Source organism: Cibotium barometz, chromosome 62, assembly GCF_041138505.1.
Source record: "Cibotium barometz isolate CiBa-2024 chromosome 62, ASM4113850v1, whole genome shotgun sequence".
Lineage (NCBI taxonomy): Eukaryota > Viridiplantae > Streptophyta > Polypodiopsida > Cyatheales > Cibotiaceae > Cibotium > Cibotium barometz.
Genome location: NC_141107.1, coordinates 23,856,996 through 23,879,286, shown reverse-complemented (window position 1 = coordinate 23,879,286; position 22,291 = coordinate 23,856,996). Strand labels below are relative to the sequence as shown.

The 22,291-nt window shown below is 42.4% G+C and overlaps 1 protein-coding gene across 1 annotated transcript; it reads right to left on the bottom strand.

Moving 5' to 3' along the window:
- Nucleotides 1-1,242: 1,242 nt before the first annotated feature.
- LOC147604271 (farnesyl pyrophosphate synthase-like) lies at nucleotides 1,243-19,351 on the bottom strand. Its single transcript, XM_086795109.1, has 14 exons — nucleotides 19,244-19,351; nucleotides 18,848-19,122; nucleotides 17,218-17,242; nucleotides 15,779-15,894; nucleotides 15,594-15,680; nucleotides 14,665-14,781; nucleotides 14,446-14,534; nucleotides 13,617-13,668; nucleotides 13,391-13,486; nucleotides 13,100-13,144; nucleotides 12,826-12,915; nucleotides 12,223-12,294; nucleotides 12,053-12,133; nucleotides 1,243-1,840 (listed from the first exon to the last, which is right to left on the bottom strand). Exons 2-14 carry the CDS (start codon nucleotides 18,992-18,994, stop codon nucleotides 1,793-1,795), a joined length of 1,065 nt encoding a protein of 354 aa, XP_086651235.1. The 5' UTR covers nucleotides 18,995-19,122; nucleotides 19,244-19,351; the 3' UTR covers nucleotides 1,243-1,792.
- Between the last annotated feature and the right edge of the window lie 2,940 nt (nucleotides 19,352-22,291).

The following is a 22,291-nucleotide window of genomic DNA, read 5'->3' as shown; positions in this document are numbered from 1 at the left end:
ATATTGGTTGAGGAATTTATGTAGAATATTGGATATAAAGTTGAGCTAGAATCAAGAAATCCAAGTTCTTTGCCAAACTATTATTGGCATCATCAAAAGGGGTTTCAATTTTGATGTTTCAAGTAGGAATACATCCCAAAGGCAAAAAAACAATCCCTGTTGTACAAAGACCTCCTATTGAGTTCTAACATTGTTAAGGAATCCATCATAAGAGTTGTAAAATATCCTTTAAAAAATACATCGACTACACAAGTAGCTGACCCAACGGCTCTGTCTTGTGATAAGTGTGGGATTTAACATTTTCTTTTTAAAGATTATCATATGCTAAGGTAAATTTCATTAATCCTATGACTACCATGAATATTCTCAATGTTCAAAAAGAAAGAGTTACAACAATTCCTTTACTTGCGCTCACCAAGTTATACGTAAGGCACGCAAAAGCTATTCATGTCACAAATGACAATCCATCAATCCCATTAGGAGAATAAGAGTGAAGAAGATCTCTAAAGGTGACAAGAATTTTCCTAGTTCAAAGTGAAAGATAATGTTACCACCACTTCCACTACTCAAAAAGAAGAGAAGGAGAATAACCTAAGCCTAAAAAATACTTAATATTTACTAACCACACCACATATCTTCCTTTTGTACAAGCAAAAGATCATAGCATTTTATTTTTTGCAACCAACATATAGACACTTTACTTCATTGTGTGGTTCTAATTAAAAGTAGTCTGTGACAAGGATTACCTAGAATTCATTTGTTATTCCCAAGATCTCTGCAAACACATCCATCAAATCCCATCCATAACAAACAATTGGACCCAACGCATGTAGTGTTTTGAAAGACTCTTAAGAAAGACATAATCAAGGAAAGAGAGATTCCAGACATGTTCCAAATATAACTTTACGGATGTTTGGGATGTTCAAGACTGTTCTAAGATATCATTTTATTAGAATGCTTTTGTTTGGAATGTAATGGTTCATGTATTAGTGCAAGTGTGTTTTGGGTTATCATTTTGATGGAATACTTTAATTTAACTCTTTTGAGTGGAAAGAATAATGAACGTACTCATGTGACGAGAGAGAGAGAGAGAGAGAGAGATGCTAAGATGTATTGTATTGGTGAAATGCACTCTTGCTTGTCTATGGTATGTGATCACATGCATTCAGAAAACAATTCTTACTTACCTCCTCACCTCTTGTTAATCTTCTTTCCCACAATGTGAACACTACACTAAGGTTCTATTGTAACATCAAGCTTGCCCCCCTTCAATTATTCTCTTATCGTTTACAATTACCCTTCCACTTGCTTTTATATCAGCCATGTTGTATCTCATGGAGTGACAAGAGAAATGCAATCCATACAATGGAATGAAAATTGTCAGAATCAATACACTATCACAAAACCATAACTTAGATGATTGTCCATCCTACAAGCGGGCATGTAGTGCAGTGGCAAAATGGATTGGCTCACTGACCAGGGGCATGAGTTCGAACCTTGCAGCACTACCCCTGCAAGGTGTCTGCTTGAATGGCATAATTTCAGCACCAAAAACCCACGCAACAGTTTTTATTTTTTATTTTTATTTTTTATCATTGTCCATCCTTCATTCTCTTGTTGCGCATTGACCCTCAATACGCACATATATGGGCAAACAGTAAGTTTTCCCACTCAAGCACAAGACAACAAGAATGTGACACTTCTCAAGCATCACACTGTAGCGCTGAATTCACCCAAGGCTATGGTAAAAATCTTAAAAAAGGCCATTTGATGACCTCCAAATCCTCAATTCTCATTTCTGGCGTTTGTATATCTTTGCCAGAAACGTTTTAAGCACAACCTGCAGTCAGGCACCATAGAAGCACATACTTTCAAAGAATCATAGCACCTACCTGAACAATAAATCTCTCTCTCTCTCTCTCTCTCTCTCTCTCTCACACACACACACACACACATTCGTGCATATGTGATTTTGAACTGTTTTGGCTCCTAGAAGTGACTCTACAACTACAGATGCACAGCATGAAAAATAAGCCATAGCATTGGGCAGCACATAAGATCACAAGGCCTGGTTTCTGAATTTGCTATGAGTTGTAAAACAGCTATAGACCTTGGTCCTTGACAAATCATATGTTCTTCTAGTTCAAGAGGTTGCAATGTTGATTATTGTTGCAATAAAAGGCAAAAAATAACAAGTTCACTGGACAATAGTGCCAAGCCTAATGTAGTAAAGCTCAAGAGTCAAGATCTACTTGGGGTTCTATGATAAACCAGATTGCTTTACTTCAGTGACCTAGGTAGTGGAGCCACTCGAAGAGCACCTTAGGGATTTTCAGAAAAAGACTTTGATGGCTGGTTAGAACTCCACTAGTTTTCAAAAACTTTGTGTCGCTGATTCTGTCTGAGTACAGTGGATATTTTGCTTGTCTTTAGAGTGGTAAATGTTCTCTCAAGCATGAGAACACCAGTGACATGTAAGGGGGGTGAAGAAAAACTAGCGAGCACCAGTCTTAGTGCATTATACTTGCAAATTCACCTACTAAAACAGAACAAATGTGTCAGAAAACTCGAGAAAAGAAGCTCTCTACTAGTAGAATTGGGGGCACTACGCTACTACTATGGGTGCCCGCTAACTGGCCCCTTACCCTGAATTCGTTGAAGAGCTTCAGTCATGCTCTTGCTCACTTCAATAAGAAGAAAAACTAGAGAGTAGCTGGACTAAATATGTTTTTTTTTAATAGTTTGGCGAAGTAGAAATTACAACACACCCCCCATCTTTACAAGGCACCACCTCAAGCAGCCAACGGGGTTTGAACCTGCGACCTCATGCATGGACTTCAAACCCCCTAAAATTAAAACCCCAGAAGGAATGTAGGAACTGGGATAAATCGATGCTAATTTTGTGGAGAATTTCCAGACATTGCTGTGTTATTTTGCACCGAGCCACTCCCCTTACGCCGCACCGCATGCCTAGTCACCCGTGAGTACCATTATATGGGGATATTATGGAGTTCACAGCTGTGTTATTTTGCACCGAGCCACTCCCCTTACGCTGCACCGCATGGCATCACCGTACTTACCATTACATGGGGATCTTATGGAGTTCTCACAGCTAGGGGAAGTCCTCCTGCTCGGGGACTTCAACACCAGGAAAGCGAGTCGCAAGGGCTCACTACTAAATCTGAATAACCCTACCAGACTACACTACAGGAGCAGGACTCACTGACACGCAGTAACAAAGATCATCACAGGACCGTGAGGTCACCGTGTATGGGAGACATTTCCTAGAGCCGGGAGCTACACAGTCTTGTTATCTATAACGAAATGTCCCGATGGCCCTCCTCCGATGCCCTCACCTCCTTCCTTTACTCAAGAGGTACTAGCACTGTGGACTGCTTGATGGGATCTCCGGCTTTGGCACATGTCCTCCCCAACTTCTCCATCCCGCCACCCCCTCTTTGAAGCTAACCATGCCTAACTCTCTTTCACTCTTATTTGTACACCCCCCACCCTCCCACCCCCAATCTCACATTACACCCAGGTCCATTTTGATCACGAGCTTGACCTTGTTTACTCTGACCACACATACCGCCACCTCTAGGATGCGGATCCTATTGTCCCCCTACCCACCCTCACATCACAGCTCACCACCGTTCTCCACATCTGCCACCACTTCTTTCATCTACACACGGCAATTTACAGCCAAGCCACCTTGCGGTTCCATGCCCCAGAATTGTTGGTACAATGATGAACGGTGTCACTTTCAATGACCCATTCTTCACCATGGTTCCCGCAGCACATGCCAGAGTGACAAGGGGATATGCAGCCTTGAGCTTACTTGAGCGGCAATGCTTTCGGGCACATTTCCAACAGCCCAAGACAAAGGGTTGGCTTTTTGACACCCTCATCACACCAACCTAGCCTTCTGGGGGCCAAATTTATCCGATGAGGATTGGCAACAAGTCGAGAGGCCCGAGATCATGATGTTCTCCCGTATGATCTCCAATAAACCATCACTCCCACACCAGATTATTTAGGTAGAGTTTGCTGCAGCCCTTATGGTAGTGGCTGCACTCTTCCAGACAATCACATATCTCCATTGCAGCAGTCCCCACAACTACCGGAGCTTCCCCTGGAGTTCTCAAGACAACTAACACTCAAGGGCCACCCTAAAGTATGGTATGCAAGAGTTTCCACTTGGTTCTCAGGAAATGGACTCCGCATGGACCGCCTCCCACCCCGTCAGTCCAGTTTGGACTCCCCTTTTCATCCAGCTCTCTCATGAGGACACCAACCAGGTTATCCGATTAGATCTTCTCAGTCTCTACACCCACTGCACATGGATCACACCTTCGGAGCTCCCACCAAAGATATACTTCTATAGAGATCACTTCCTACGGCTCACTGAGGATGGATTCATCCAACAGCCGGGCTACCTAAGTGTTCACATGTCCCATGCCATGCAAATTGTGATTGGCCACATACGAGTTTCGTCTGACCGCCTCAGAGTAGAGACAGAAAGAGTTTAGCTCATCTTTAGAGCCGCAGATCTCATACGGAGACCCAAGGGAGGAGAGGATCTACCGATTATGCCACACAGAGGTTGAGAGACAGCAACATTACATATGCCATTGCCCAGTATACTATGAGATCCGCGAGAGGTTTCAGTGTCTGTTCTACGAGGGATTTGGCCCACTTTCCAAGATCATTGACTTCCCGAGCCAACGTTGCCTAGGGCTCTTCCTGCTCGAGCTTCACAAACACATGGACACTTTCTTGAGAGAGCTTCGGCCACAGTCACCCCGACCCCTCCCTTGCCGGCCAACCATCACCAACTTCTTCCGGACCCAAGAGGAGGACACCCATATAGTGGATTCCATGGACCCACCTTGGGTTGCTGCTGGCCCACCTCGCCCGAGGAGTTACCACGTATACGGACTCCATATTCCTACGTGCCCAATGTCCCTAGTCCCCGGACGTCGACCACGATCCCCTCATCAGCTCCAAATCCGGGACATGCTCCATCACCATTAAGCCACCTTTCCATGTGACGTAGCTGAGGGAGAGACCTGTCTGAAGGAGCTAAAGAAGCTCAGCTGAAACAGTTAGGGTTTCATGTGGGAGACACACACAGAGAAGAAGGGAGAGAGAGAGAGAGAGAGACATGTGGGGATAAGTCAACTCACAAAGTATGAGTGTGACTCCCCTATCACACATGTATATTTGCACTAATACACATAGTGCACTTAGTACATTAAAAGTACTAAGTGTACTATGTACTATAAAACTTATGGGCTTGTACACACTATAAGGGTGGGCATAATGCCTTTACCCCAACAACCTCCCACTTAAAGACAAAGTGCCCTTAAATGAAGGAAAAGAAAAATCAGCATGTACATGATAATATACAAGGCCATATCAAGGCTGAAACTAGCCTCATCCAATGCCCATCAAGTGTCTGCAATGAGCAAACCGCTCTGGAGGCAAACTCTTTGTCAACAGATCAGCCGGGTTGTCATCCGTATGAATCTTAACAAGGTGAATCAGCTTGTTCTCTATCACCTCTCTGATGAAGTGATACTTCACATCCACATGCTTCGTCTTTGCATGAAAGACAGGGTTCTTTGCCAACTGGATGGCACTCTGACTGTCACAATGCAACAATGGAATATCCCCTGTATAACCCAAATCAACCACTGACCGAGATAGCCATAATGCCTCCTTGCAAGCCTCTGTGGCTGCAATATACTCGGCCTCTGTAGTAGACAAGGCAGTGCACTTCTGCATCCTGGATATCCATGACACAGCACCTCCTATGAATGTAAACACATAACCGATAGTAGACTTCCGGTTCTCTGGATGACCAGCATAATCCGAATCCGTGTAACCATGCACTAATGCATCCTATTTGCCAAAGCAAATGCACATATCCTGTGTGCCCTTCAGGTATCTCATGACACCTTTCACTGCTTCCCAATGCTTCTTGCCACGGTTGGCCATGTATCTAGTAACCACTTCCACTGCAAATGCAATGTCCGGCAAGGTAGCAACCATGGCATACATGAGACTGCCACAAGCTGAAGCATACGGAATCTTGGCCATATCAGCCCTGTCACTATCCGACTGTGGGCTGTCCATAGCACTGAGTTTCACATATGGAAGCAAAGGAGTACTAGTCTTCTTCCCCCCTTCCATATTGAACCTCTGCAAAACTTTGCCAATGTATTCCTTCTGAGACAAATACAACACATGCTGATTTCTGTCCCGAAGTATCCGCATACCCAAAATGTGATTTGCATCACCCAAATCTTTCATAGCAAAGGTCTGATGCAGCCTCTTCTTCAAGGCATCCATCTCTTTACGAGATTTCCCGGCAATCAACATATCATCAACATACAAGATGAGGATCAATAGACTGCCATCCAAAGCTTTCTTGGTGTATAAGCAGTGATCTATGTCACTCCTCCTGAAATCCTGGGATTTCATGAATGTATACCATTCCCTTGGTGCCTGTATGAGCCCATAAAGACTCTTTTTCAACTTGCATACAAGCTTCTCCTTTCCATTCACCGCATAACCCTCTGGCTGTTGCATATATATCTCCTCATGGAGATCACCGTGAAGAAAAGCACTCTTCACATCCATCTGAATCAAATCCAGATCATCATGAGCAACCAAAGCTAATACAGCTCTAAGTGTGGTCATTTTGACCACCACTGGAGAGAAGATCTCATCAAAGTCCACACCATATTCCTGCTTGAAGCCCTTAGCCACTAACCTGGCTTTGTATCTTGGCTTTGCATCAGGTGCAACTTTGAGCCTGTAAACCCACTTGCATGGCAAAACCTTCTTGCCTGTAGGCAAATGCACCAACTTCCATGTTCCATTTTTGTGAAGAGAATCCATCTCTAACTTCATAGCACGCTCCCAAAGAGCCTTGTCTGCCCTCTGTAAAGCCTCCTTATAACAAGAGGGCTCCCCACAGTCAGTGAGCATCAAGTAGTCAACCCCTGGAACAAACCTGTCAGGGGGTCTGGAGGGTCTTGTGGACCTCCGAACCCAATGACCATCATTTGCAGGTTGCTGTCCAGCCTGCATATCACCTATTGGTGGCTCCTGTTCCATGCCATAAGGTTGAAAGATCATGCCCGGTATCTCCTCTAACTGTGGGATATCCATAGAGATATCTTCTGCCATCTCTGGCTGTCCATTTGGACCATTTTCAGCACCATTTAAGGGCTGGTTTTGTTGCTGTAATGGCTGATTTACAGCCCTTGGTTGTTGTCCATGATGTCCATCATCATCAAAGATGACTCTGCCAGGCTCCTGTTGCCTTGCACGCTCCTTATACATGCATGTTTCATCAAAAATGACATCATTGCTGCGTATAATCTTTCTATTCACTGGATCCCGAAGTCTATACCCCATTTCACCTCTGTCACCATATCCTAGGAATATGTTGAGACTTAGGATCAAGTTTGGTACGTATTTCCCTGCGTATGTGCACGTACGCAACGCAACCAAACACTCTCAAGTGCTTGTAGGACGGAGGCTTCCCTGTCCATACTTCCTCTGGCACTTTCCCACCAAGCCTCGTGTTAGGTGACCTGTTTATAAGATGAACGGCTGTCATAACAGCTTCAGCCCAAAAACCATGAGGTAACGCAGCATGTGACAACATAGAACGAACCTTCTCCTGAATGGTCCTGTTCATTCTCTCTGCTGTCCCGTTTTGTGGAGGATCATAAGGAGCAGAGAGCTCCCTCTTGATGCCTTTAGCATCACAAAAGTCCTGAAACTGTTTGGACATATACTCTCCACCATTGTCGGAATGCAAAGCCTTCAGTGTTTTGCCAGTTTGATTCTCAACATGAGCAACAAACTTCTCAAACACTGAGAATGTATCACTCTTCAAACGAAGAGGATAAACCCACATGGCATCATCAATAAAAGACACAAAATATTTTGCCCCTCCCAAAGAAAGCTGAGGCATCTCACATACATCTGTATGCACAAGCTCTAACTGTTCTTGTGGGGGCACTGGAGTTGCCTAGCATATATACAATGCTCACAAAACCGAAAATTTGAGAACTTTAGAGAAGGCAAGTAACCAAAACGAGACAATTGCTCCATTCCTTTGACACTCATGTGTCCCAACCGGCTATGCCACATAGAGATTTCCGACAGCTCGGTTGCATTTACATTAGCATGGTGACAAACACCAGCATGCATGAAGTAAAGAGTGTCCACCTTAGAGCCTCTGGCAACAACCAGTGATCCCTTACTAATCTTCCACTTTCCACTACCAAATGTGGTAACATAACCAGCATCATCAAGTTGTCCAGTAGAAAACAGGTTCTTCTTGATCTCAGGCACATGCCTTACATCATGGAGCATAAGCTGTGAGCCATCTGAAAACACAACCCTCACATTACCTCTGCCAAGAATCTGGCATGCATGGTTGCCACCCAAATAAACTACTCCTTCATTGCCAGTAGTATACCTGACAAACAAGTCTCTGCAACCTGTGACATGAAAGGAGGCACCTGAATCAATGATCCATGAGTGCATACCATGACCATCTCCTGCATGGAGTGAATGGACATCAAGTGAAGACGTGAATAGGACTTCATCCTCAACTGTCACCTTCATGTGACACATTGACTTCTTCAATCTTGACTCCACTTTTGCCCTTTGGCTTTGCATCTTTGGCTTCATCTTTGTCTTTGTCTTTGCCTTTGCCCTTTTCCTTTTGATCATTCTTCCATTTGTAGCATTGCTTTTTGAAATGTCCCTTCTTGCCACAATAATGGCATTCCAAGTCCTTTTTGGAGCGGGACTTGCTCCTTCCCCGTTCTTGGCTTTTACCCCTTTGCTGGGATCTCCCACGTGCATTCATTGCATTGGACTTTCCAACAGAGTTGTTCTTCCTGTTCATCTCCTCTTAAAGGAGAGCACCCTCCACATCTGCATATGACAGCAAAGCATTTGAATTGCTAGTGGCTGTCCTGAATGTGTCCCAACTCTCTAGCAAAGTGCATAAGAGAAAGATGGCTTTGAACTCATTGTCCATTGCCAACTTTTGATTGATGACCTGGCTGACAACACCATTGAACTCATTTAGATGGGCTGTCATAGGCGCCCCTTCCTTCATTTGAAGACCTATGAGTTTCTTCAACCAATACACTTTGCTTGAGGCACTTTGCTCGGCATACAAGTCCTGCAATCTTTGCCACATTCCCCAAGTTGTCTTCTCTTCACGTATGCTGAAAAGTAAAGAGTCTGACACAGACAACATGATGGTGGATCTTGCCAGCTCATCCATATCTTCCCATTCTTCAGCAGTAAGAGAAGCGGGCATTACACCCCTTTCTTTGATGGGCTTGTGCTGCTTCTTCTGGAGCAACACATTATAGCACTGGGTTTGCCAAATGTCATAATTATGTGAGCCTTCAAGCTTTTTGATGTGAAGCAATGAAGAGCTCTCACCTCTAGTTGCCATAGCAATATGCAACCTTTGACACAGTCAATGCCTGACTCCCTGCAAGATGTGCAAACACTGCACCAAAGCACACAAAGTGCTCACAGTTGTTCTCCCAAAGTTTATCTCCCACTACGGAAGCACGAATGCAACTCTCCTCCCACTGAATGTGATAAAATCACCAAAATCTGGTTGCTGCAGATTTATGACAGCACCTTAGATGTGCTCTGTTCCCCTTCCAAAATACTGTACAACAGTACTAAGTGCTCACCAATGATGTACCAAATCTGTACCGGCAAGTACAGCAACTGAAAATGAGCCTTTTCCTCACTCAAATCAATGTACTGCCATGCCAAAACTTGTACAAAGTTGTACCAAATCTGTACCAACAAGTACAGTAGCAATAAATGCTACCCTGGCTGTCCAAATGAGTGAAAATCAGACCTTGACAGTCCCCACCACTGCATACAACAGTCCCAGACAAAAATTAGGCAAAAGCCCCTTTGACTGCAAGTGGATTTCTGAGTGTTCAAGGCATAAAAGTCTTCCCTACTGCTTTGCCAAGCTCAACAAGCACAAAATCTTGAAAAGCCCCTTGATTCAAGATCAATTTCTGATCATGAATGGTACATTAATGCACATGAAGGCATCCAGAGTCTTCACAATGCTTCCCCCTGGCCACATATACATCCAATACATAAAAGCCCCTTGATTTACTGGCACATTGAGTGCTTGACAGGCATCAACACATTGCCCAAAGCATCAAATGCCAGTGCCTACATGCAAATCAACCCAATTGGCACAACAGCCCTTTGATTTGCACTCCAATTTCCTGCAATTTAGCCCCGAATGTGAGATTGCTCACATCATACAGCATGTATGAATGCCCAATGGCACAATTACATCAAAAGCCCCAAATGTTGACACCCAATTTCCTGCCAATTGACCCGGAATGTGACCAATGTCACCCAATGTTACCAATTGTGCTCAAATCTGAGCCATTTGGACCTGTACCTGCTCAATTGATGAAAATGGACATGCAAATCCCAAAAAAATGAAGCAAATACCTCGTACAAACTTAGTAGGCGGGATTTGCTCACGGGCTGTTGCAGGCTGCACTCCAGAGTCTAGGTGCTGCTAGTTGTTGACGTGGCAGGAGCAGGGTTGAAGGGCAACAAACGGCGGGCTCCTCAGGCGAGCTGCAGAAAGACTGTGCAGATGGAGGGCTCCTCAGGCGGGAGTATGGTTGAAGGGCAGCCACTGTGCAAACGGCAGTTCCTCAGGCGGGAGCTCCTCAGGCGTGCAGCAGAAGACTGAGCCGACTCGGTCAGCAACAAGGGTTCGGGCACAAAGCGGGGATGGCACACAGGCCAACGACGAGCGAAGTTGGAGTCAGACTGGCAGGCGACGGGCAAGCGTGGAGTGGTGTGCCATGGTTCGAAGCAGGAGCAGCGCACGGAGCTGTTGCGCCTTTCTCATTCGGAACCCTGTTGGGTACCCAGCTGCTGCTGATGGGGTGGGTGGAGAGCAAGCGATGGGTGGATTTCTTTGATCCAGGCAGCCAGGCCGTGGACTGGGCGACGCCCTGGTCACGCACTGCTGAGAATTTCAGTAACTCCACTGGCCTCCAAGGCTACCCCGGTGGCAAGTTCTTCGACCCCCTCAGCTTGGTTGGAGAGGTGAAGAATGGCAAGTATATCCCTGACTACTCCAAGCTCTGATACCAGTTGAAGGAGCTAAAGAAGCTCAGCTGAAACAGTTAGGGTTTCATGTGGGAGACACACACAGAGAAGAAGGGAGAGAGAGAGAGAGAGAGAGAGAGAGAGAGAGAGAGAGAGAGAGAGAGACATGTGGGGATAAGTCAACTCACAAAGTATAAGTGTGTGACTCCCCTATCACACATGTATATTTGCACTAGTACACATAGTGCACTTAGTACATTAAAAGTACTAAGTGTACTATGTACTATAAAACTTATGGGCTTGTACACACTATAAGGGTGGGCATAATGCCTTTACCCCAACACTGTCGACCATACTCATTAGCCCCATGCTTGATATTTTGGGGAGAGGTATACCATCTAATGGGGGCTGATGCTCCTATCATGTTTTATGTTTCATGCTCCTAGTATTCCATGATGAGATTTCCATTAGACAGTTTTGTATCACTCCAGTGAGAGAGTTTTTAGTTCTATTTTATTTTCTGTTCCATGATGAGATAGTTTTTAGTTCTATTTTATTTTCTGTTCCATGATGAGATATGCCATGGACATTATTGTATCACTTTGGTCTCATAGGCCCATTGGGTCTTTAGTAGACGTTCGACGTCTCTCTCTCTCTCTCTCTCTCTCTCTCTCTCTCTCTCTCTCTCTCTCTCTCTGTGCACTTAAAGCCATCAGGCTCCTAACCAAGAGGTCCTAGATTCAAGTCTCATTCCCTGCACTTCGGTACCACCATATGGGATCATGTGTGGTCCACAAGTTTGGCTGAATGTTAAATTCTTTCTCTCTCTCTCTCTCTTCACACACACACACACATCTTCAAGAATAACAAGTTAGCAGCAATAAATTACCTGAAGTGCTTGATTTTTTTCACTCTCAATGTCAGCAATCAGCTTCGCATAGACCTCCTTCTCATATTCTAAGAAGATAGACTGCGTTGCCCATTCAACTCTTTGTTAATAACAAGTCCGTCCTGTGAAGTGATTACAAAAAAAGTAGTGTTTCTACATTAGAAACCAACCTGCAAGGCAAGCTCATTGTACACCCTTTTCACCTCACCGACGCATGCAGAATCTGCCTTTCCATAATTTTCCTGTTAATAATTTAAAAGATTATTTCCTATTAATAATTTTAAAGACTAAGTCACAATAAGCCTAGTTTTAAAAAAATACGCATATGCACGTTGCCTGGTGGTGAGAAGTTTGAATTGCATGCACCCATGTGGCACATGTCTATTACTAACACACACATATAGATGCATACATGTGTGAGCATGCATACATACATACATACATATATACATATATGTGTGCGTGCACACGCATGTGTACACTACACACACACACATGCATTATATACATACATTAATACTATATGCACACACATACATATTTTACACATGCACGCACACACACACACATATATATAAAATATGTATATATGTATGTGTGTGTGCGCACGTGCATGTGCACATATATGTATACACATATATATACATGTATAGATATACATATATGTCATGGGCTAAAAAATAGCTAAAGTTTATAGATATACACATATATATACATGTATATATATACATATATGTCATGGGCTAAAAAATAGCTAAAGCTTATAGATTTACGAGGAGGCAACACTTTTGATCTTCATTTGCTCTTTCAAGGGCCTGGACTATCAACCAGGAGCATTTGCTATCTTCAATATCAGTCCCAATCTGTGTTCACACATGACAAGAACTGATGAAACCAAGTGGACATTTCGCATACCTTTCACAGACGCAAACTCTCATGTACAAGCGCAAAATGCAGAGAGAGAAAACAACTCAACTTAGTACTAACCTAATGACTTCCAAAATCAAACAATTGATTAAATTAAAAACATTGAAAGTTGCTGCTTACTTTTCCGATAAACTGAGGATCACCATAGCAATCCAGGTAATCATCCTGCAAAATATTATTAAATTTATAGTAGCACAAAGTAGAACCTAACACAGTCATAAGCACCTATAATGAAAGCCCACCAAACAATTTTTGCACCATGGTGACTATGAAATGAAAGGATTTAGGAACTCCCAGAGGGTGCTCAAAATGTGAGAGATCATTGTAATGAAGGGAATCATGGACTCCCTCAGAAGTATCCAGAATTGTTTCATGCCAGCAATGATGAGACTTCATATATAGGCCACATACCTGTACTTGAAAATAAGTGCCCATTAGCACCAAGATCTGCTTTGCAGACTCAAATTTCTCCAGGCTTTCCCCCAGCATCAAAAGAGCACATGCAACCTGGCCAAGTTTTGGATGTGCGTTTCAGACAGTGCTTTGGCATCTCTTTGCACAATCTCTAATGGGATTGAAAAACAAAGTATTACCCTCCATACACCAACCTAATACAAGTCCCACAAGATAAACTCACCGGAAGGTAAAAGGAGTAATACGCTGTCTTGCACTGCACTATCCGTAAATAACTGCACATCCCAGCAGGACAAAATGCATGAGTGCTTCCTTCTCAACTCTAGACAGGATGCAAACATGATTTACATGACCTTACCCCCATTATATCTCACTTTTAACTGCTACTCCAACTTTTGATAAAAACATTTCTAGATATAAATTAACCAAAAAGTTTTAAGATAAACATTTATAGAATTTGTAATCTTGTAAAGGAAAAAGGATCATTTTATAAAGTGCCATTTTCCAGATAAGAGGGTTAACAATAACTCTTTGAACCGACGTCATATGTAGGATTTTTAAATTATAACCCACAGTTCGGAGAATTCCTAAGAGGACGACTCAAGATCAAGCCATGACCTCCTCTAGCCAAACACTTGTATAGTGGGTTCGAGTGTTATGGGACACACGGGCTTGGACAACGTACACCGCCAATGTAGGTCTAGCCTCAAGCTCGGGGGTGCTCCAGAGGAGCTATGGTTGGGTAGTGAGCACGTGATGATGATTGAGAGCTTTTCATGTACTCAGGCAAGCCCTATGTATGTAAGTGCCTGTTTCATACATACCCAACGTTTCATTTACTATAAGAAATTAGCAAATACTCTTATGTCTTGATTATTGAAAACTTGACAGATAAAATTAGGCATCTTGGACGTAAGCCTAAAGCTTCTGAAGCAGAGAAACCTAAGTAGGCAGAACAATGTTAGTATTAACACCCACATCTGCACATCAGACACGCGGACGGCATGATAAACAGAAAGTGTAAAATAAAAACCAAATTTGAAATGACTTACGTTGGCATCACGTATTTAGACAAGTCCACTTGCCCAGCAGGAGTAGTTATCAAATCCAGCATCTGACCTGAAGCAGTCTGAAATTCTACCTGGAATGGTAATGCAATTCAATCAAAATACAATGATAATCATTTACCATACACCTGTTGTCAGGCCACGCACTGTATCCTCCCAAAAGCTTAGACAGCTAAGAAATGTGGTACTTGAGCTGAAAATTGCCTCATTGAAAAGGTCATTTAGTTCCATGTAGTAAGCTTTGTTTCGAAAATGCCACTTCAGCAGTCTGAATATGTGGTTGCGGAGCAGGATCCCATCATTAACAGCGATCAAGCCAACCTGTTAGTACCAAAAAAAATCACCAGTCCTCTCAATCGCCTTCTATTACTTGCACAAAATGCATTGCATGTCAAACCCACACACACATCTTTAAACAAGATTTATTCTGTGACTGAAAGTGTACAGCCTAAGACTGCCAATAGGATGTCTTTCTATATATATAACGGATGAGTAATAGTGTGACTAAATTCAATATTTGCCATAGTCATGGGAAAGGATGGAAAAGGAGAAACAACAAGCAGAAGGAGATGAATGCGAAGGAGGGAAACTGCAGGAAAAGAGACGAAAAGAAAGGAGACCAGAGGGAAGATAAAAGCCTAGAAACAAGCTGCTGGACCTGAAGTAAACTCAAAATCTAGAATACAAAGGCGAGACAGCAGGTTGTGTTGAGAAAACAACAGCAGGGATACAGTTGAAGACAATAATACCACACCATTTCAAACATTGACATAAGGACACGTTTAAAATGTGTTTCAGACTGTGTTTTGGCCTAGAAAACCCCATCTTCAAAAGCATTTCTCATAAATATGATCTAAGCCATAGATTGAATACGTTTGATGTGAGCATTGAGGATTGCAGAAGAGGTATATCCCAGCAGAGGGCTGTCAGAATGGAGAAAGTGAAGCCCAGCAGAAAGGTAGGAGGCAAAATATTGGTGAATGATTATGAGCAAGAATATGGACACTCATTTTTCAATCCTTGCAAAAACTTTTAAATAAAAATTTCTGAAAAACCCAATTGCATATTTGCTTTTTCAAAGAGATTTAGCCTTGACACTGGCTCCCCCCCTACTACTGCCTTATTAGACTTACCTGGGGAACCCTGAACCAACACGGCTGGCCACGTCGAGTAATCGAGTTGTCCATTATATCATCCAGGACTAGAAAATAAGCTTGGAGCTGAGCCATGCATGAATCAAAGCAATCATAGAATGAGATTTTGAGCCTAAAAGTAATAACATTGTACTTCACAATATTTTAAATGGCTTGTAGCTCACCCACTCAACACACCATCCAAGCACAGATGCCAAAAAAAAATCATTTTTGGATAGCTCCTCCCCACTTTTCAGATGTTTTAGGCTGTCAACTACTGACAAGCCACGGTTAAGCTTTCCTGCAAAAGACAGGCTTGTTTGTTAAAGGTAAAAATAGTGTTTGTTGTGTTAAGTTTGAAGTAGAAAATTGGAAACAATGAACTTACAGGCATCTCCCCTTTTCCTGCACCTGAATGGGAATTGGGCAGGTGAATCCCCCTCCATGAGGAAGCCCCGGGAAGTGGGGGGGCTAAGGAATCTGCCCCTTGTTTCCCGTTAGCGAACATGTCTCTAAAGCCCCTTAACTCTTCTACTAGCAGTGGTTTCACAATAATTCCACCATTTCATTAAGAATGATTCATGGGGCGCCAACCCGGATCATTACATGGGGCAATGTCGCATGGGCCACGAAGGCTGAGGTTGTTAGAGCTTATGAGGAGGATGGTAGGGGGCTAGCCCTTCTGATCTCTCACCTCCACATTTCGGAGGTACCAATCACAGCCCCATCTTTTGACCACTGGAGACTGGGCTCATGTCAAATGGGAGATTTGTAGTAGCATTACAGCCAGGCACATATGGTGACTTAGATGTAGCGAAGCCATCAAGGGTACCCACACTCCACCTGCGGAGTCCATCAAGAGCATTTGGCTCGACATCGTCCATACCCTCCACGGTCAATGGGAGAAGTTGCATGGTGGCTCTAACCACATGCGGAAGCGGCGGGAAGCTTTCTTGAGGCTCTAGTGGCCAAGCCCTTTTCTCACCAATAGAGGTGGTGATCCCACTTGGCATTACAGACCACCTATGTGGTTATCCCCCCCCCCCTCCCCTTTTATGAGATAGCCTTCTCATAGAGCAGCCAACCGGTCCACCTTTTGATTATTTCATCCCCGCCCTATACATGAGGTGAGGTTGTATCTAGCCTTGCGTGGTTGTATTTAGCCCATCATGGCTGTTTTTTTCATTAACTAATCTATTTCCCAGAAAAAAAAAATTTTTGATCCAATTTTTAGTCCATAAACCCATTTGTTACTTCCTAATTTAATGAATCAATATCATCTTTTTGTAACTAATGAAGGAATTAAGTGTCCTTAAAACCTTGTAATGAAGGGATTTAGGGACCCCTTCATTAAAGTTTTTCTCCAATTGACCACACCTATTCATGATGACAAAGTGATTGATCCTTCAATCACAAGGGGCTTATACACACTTTCTTCATTTTCAACTTGATACCATCTCATTCTTTCAAAAAGAATCAACAAAGGCTACTTCACATTTCCATATCTACACCCTCATGTTCATAACATGTCACGTATTCAAAGGCTATACAAAACTTGAAAACTCTCTTGTTTATTTGAGCATTAACATTATTTTCTCTCAAGAGAAAGATTAGAAATGCACACCTCCTGGTACATTGTAGTCAAGCATCTGCAAAGCCATCCACCCCCCAAGAAAAAAAAAACAGTTATGTGAGTCTAGGTGCTGCTAAATCTCTTCACTAACCACCACAGAATAAAAATTGGATGATTACTGTTGACTCTCCAAAAGTACTCCAAAGTTTTGGGAAATGAATACAGAACTATCAATGTGTAATGCCAAAACACACGTGTATGTATGCACATGTACACATTACATTCTAAATAAGTGTAGGAAGCTTATTTGGCAAATCATTGCCTACCTGATCTTCATTTCCAATCTATTTTCCCATTAACTGGTGAACAATTTTGTAAAGAATCACATAACAAGTGTTCTAAACTAGAACACAAATCTAAACACATCTAGAAAGCCTAAAAACTCTCGTTTTTTACGAGCAATAGTATGTAGGTGTGAGGGTTCAAAATCTGTACCTGCACATTGGCAGGCAAGGGCGTCAAGAGCCCACTGGCCTAAAAACTCGTCTTCTAACAGGTTTGGAAAGTATAATAAAACACATACACAACTTGCCTCCGCCTTGTCCCCCTGTCTCCCACCCCCACAGCCAACATGTTCTAGAAACTCATCCCCTAACATGTATAGAAAGCATAATACACACACACACACACACGCACACACACACACACGCACACGCACACACAGCCTGCCCTTGCCCCTGCCCCGTCCCACACTTTCCCAACACGCATCCCACATAGTTCATGGCCTAAGATATTCTACTATTTCAATCCATTCTCACAAATTGATCAATCAGACTTCAAGCTTTTTTTAAGAAAAAGGAATTGGCATTCTTGTTACGTCCCTAACTAGGCCTTAGAACAGTGTTAAACAGGGTTAGAATAATCCAAGGTTAAGGGATAAGCTAAACGTGAGGGCTTAGCAGGGCATTGGGACGGTAGGACTTGGCCATAGGGCTAAGGGATAGCAAGGATGAGCTTTGAATTGGCTGAGTCAATTAAAAGTAAGCCAGGTTAAATATGGCTAAAAGCTTAGTAATAAAGCAATGGACCAAATTTAACAGGGTTAGTGACTTAGGGATCACTCGTAATTATTATGAGGATTCCTCACGGTCGAGGAGCTCTTCCTGAACGAGCAAGACGTCTAGGCCAGAGAGTGGCTATAGATGGGCAGGCGCATTGGTGGTATGGCAAGGCGCGTCTGTCAAGGCCTGGCTGACTCACAGAAATTTGACCTCGGGCTCAGGGTAGCTCTGGAATGGAGCCTATGGTTGGAAGGTGAGTTGCTAGCCACAATCTATCACGGTCATTGACTCAGATTCGATGGAGTAACTACAGGTTACTACTGGAGTAACTACAGGTTACTACTGGTCATCGATTCAGATTTGAAGCAGGTTGTTTCTAACCCTATTAGGGTTTCCAAGTATGTGGTCCTAACAATTACCTAAGAAACCAAAGAAACAAAACAAAATCTACCCTCTCAACCATGACTTTAGATATTCTACTGTTTCATTCCATTGTCACAGATTCATCAAGCAGGCTTGAGAAGTTTCTTTTTATTTTTAATTTTTAAGAATAAAACAATTCGGCATTTGCCTAAAAACCCCTTTTTTAAAAAAATTAAACAAAATAAAACAAGATTTACCTTCTCAACCCATTTTCTGGAGTCTTCTGTGTAAGTAAAGGCCTCGGAATCTTCCAGCAACTGGGCCTTGAGCTTCTGATAAACTTCAATAAACTCTATACGGCCGGCTGCAAAGTTAGGCTTCTCTGATTGCACATTAGGGGCCATTTTGGGTCAAACCCCCCCCCCCCCCCCCCCCAAAAAAAACAAAAAAAAAACACGCGCGCACACACACACACACACAGCTGCCCAAGGATCGATCACTGAGTGTATGAAATCAAGTGCAGATTGCGGTCCTGTGCATGAAATCAAGGTTAGATCAATTAATATTCCAAAATGTGTGTGAGTGTGTGTGGTTGCATGTTAAGATTACACAGAAGAATTAGGGTTACGCAGTTAAGTAGGAAGAGCGCATGCCTTGGAGTTGATCCCTGATGGCTGAAAAGTGAAAGAATCCCTACAAGTGAGGGTCGGAAAGCCCTGCTTTTATAACCACACCTTTAAACCAAAAGTCCTTCTACCTACAACCTTGACCCCCTTGCCTACCCCACTTACTTCCAAGGATCAAGCCCATCGTAGTTCATGTCCACTAGGCCAAGGATACTCCTTGAGTGGGAGCATAGACCCGGTATACTCCTGAGTCCTAGAGTTTAAGAATGTGTTCACATTGGATACCTACACGAAAGTTCAGGATGTCATACGGAGGTGGCCACAATGTCTTGCAATTCAAACATGTGTAGAACAATAAAGGTGCCACTCTAACAATCAAACTAGGGCAGTCTACAAGCTTTCAACAATCACAAGTTGTGTCGTGATGGCCACCACCTCAATCACAACTAGGCATTCACAAAAAATGCCACTCGCAAGACACAACCAATGGCAATTAGCCTAGTGAAAAGCTACACACTTTTAATCCTTTGAAGCAGGTCCAAATGTTGATGCGCCTACCATTTCTGTAACTTTCCATCCCAACGTTGGGGCACTCAGGACTCGGTGACACATTTGCGTCGGACCGTTGAAGTTTGGAAGGCCACACCATGCTTCAAGGTCAATGTATTCCTATGGAGGGTGCTTCACTAGAAGTTAGCTACTCGGGACAGGCTTGCTAAATGGACCTCGGTTTCACACTCGTGCCCACTTTGCAAGACACACAAAGAATCAACATTTCACTTGTTCTGGGTATGCTCGTATGCCCAAACTCTATGGAATGGAGTTACAAGGTGGCTTACGGCGGCAGAGGACAGATAAGACCGATCCACATGGAAACATGCCCTTTTAGGGGAAAGCATGAACTTAAACCCGACCCTCCTGAGTATCTGGTCATGGATTCGATGTCATGTCATGAATCAATAATGAACTACTCGTAACCAATGAGTATTCCAGCGGTGCCCCAATACTCGCCGGTCGGTGTGGCAGGCTTGCTAAATGGACCTCGGTTTCACACTCGTGCCCACTTTGCAAGACACACAAAGAATCAACATTTCACTTGTTCTGGGTATGCTCGTACACACATAAGACCGATCCACATGGAAACATGCCCTTTTAGGGGAAAGCATGAACTTAAACCCGACCCTCCTGAGTATCAGGTCATGGATTCAATGTCATGTCATGAATCAATAATGAACTACTCGTAACCAATGAGTATTCCAGCGGTGCCCCAATACTCGCCGGTCGGTGTGGCAGCTGCAGTATTTCTTGTCTAAACTTAGAGTTCTTATCAGTCTATTTGGTTCTGAACTATTGAATGGTGCCGTGGTTTTCATCCTTTTTTGTAACCCAAACTTCTATATAATATAATGTCATACTTTTCTCTCCCAAAAAAAAAAGAAAAAAAACTTTACATCCCATGTATGGCCTCTTTAAGACAAAAGCTTTTTGGCCTTTTGGATCCTCATTTGGTGGGCCCTTCGACACTAGCATACACAAACCTCAAAGCCAAAAATGAGCAAGTCTAAATTGGATGCATGATATTTTGACCTATTTAGGGCATTATTGGGAATGCTAATTTGTAATGCATTTGGTACTAAGCCATAAATAACCATGAGATTCTTATGTGGATTAAAATGAAAGTGTGGACCACCATGACTTTTTGTAAAATAGCAAACATAAGGTTTTATGTGTAGGATGTCAATGGTAGTACACAAATTGATAAAATGTTTCATACAATGTAACATTTTATGCATAATACATCATGTTTTTATTGCATGCCCTAGGACTTGGTGTGGAAAAGAAGTTATCTAACAAGGAAATTCACATCTTGGAAGGATTTAGATTGATCCCACTACTATAAGTCGTAAGATCTATAGAAAATTCACATGGAAGTATTTCGATTGATCCCAGTACTATAAGTCATAGGATTATTCATGATGTGCATTTAATGCACGTATTGAAAACCATGCAAATTGGCATGCATGTCAATTATATTCTAAAAATCATGCCTATTGAAAGCCATAAAATTGTAGTAGTTTCATAATAGAACACTCTTTTTAATACATTAATTTTTTAATTGTATGTGAACTCTAAAGTCTTAAATTTGTCAACTTTTTGTCCATATAGAAACATGCATCGCTAAAAGAAATGAACATGAGTCACATGCCTTTCTTAAGACACACAAATATTGGACAATAAACTTATCTCTCTACATTGCAATAACTTTTTGACAATACAAAGAAAAGACAAGGAATACACGGAGGTATTTTCTTGTGAACTAGTCTTAAGTCTTTCATAAACGAATTTGACCCAAGAGATGGCACTTTCTCTCCAAGATTTTGAAATTCAATAATTAGATATTTGATTATTGTCCCTAGTCATTGCCTTTAAACTTGATCTTTATTTCCATTTTAATATAACCTTTATTTGCATTTTATTTTAATATTTCATACGCCATTTTAAACATAAGCTTGTGAAAAAAAAATGTGTTAATAATTTTTCTTTTTTAATTGAATTTAAAAAAGAGATCACGATACATTGGTTCGTAGCTTTTATGTGATTAATAAAAGATACATTATATCCATTGCTCTTGGAAGAGGTGAAAGATTTCCAATATATTACAAAGTTTTTCATCAATAAAATTTAACTTCATCTTTTAGGAATAGATAATTTATTAGCAAGCTAAATGAAGTTTTTGTGCTCTCTCTCTCTCTCTCTCTCTCTCTCTCTCTCTCTCTCTCTCTCTCTCTCTCTCTCTCTCTCTCTTCGTCTCCTTTGTTTTTAAATATAATTGATCTTAGAATTGGTGCTTTCCCATGTAGACTTGTCTCAAGTGCTCGTCCATGAATTAAAGGCTGCTCATATGCTCAATCCTTTCGATAAACCTTGGATTTCTTGCAATCGGAATCATATTCTAGGAATTGATTGTGGAAGAGTAGAGAATTCAGAAGAATTAATTCAACCATAAAAACCATTGCTTTGTAAGCTTCAACTAAATCAAATCAATTGAAATTTAAAACACTTAACAAAATTAAG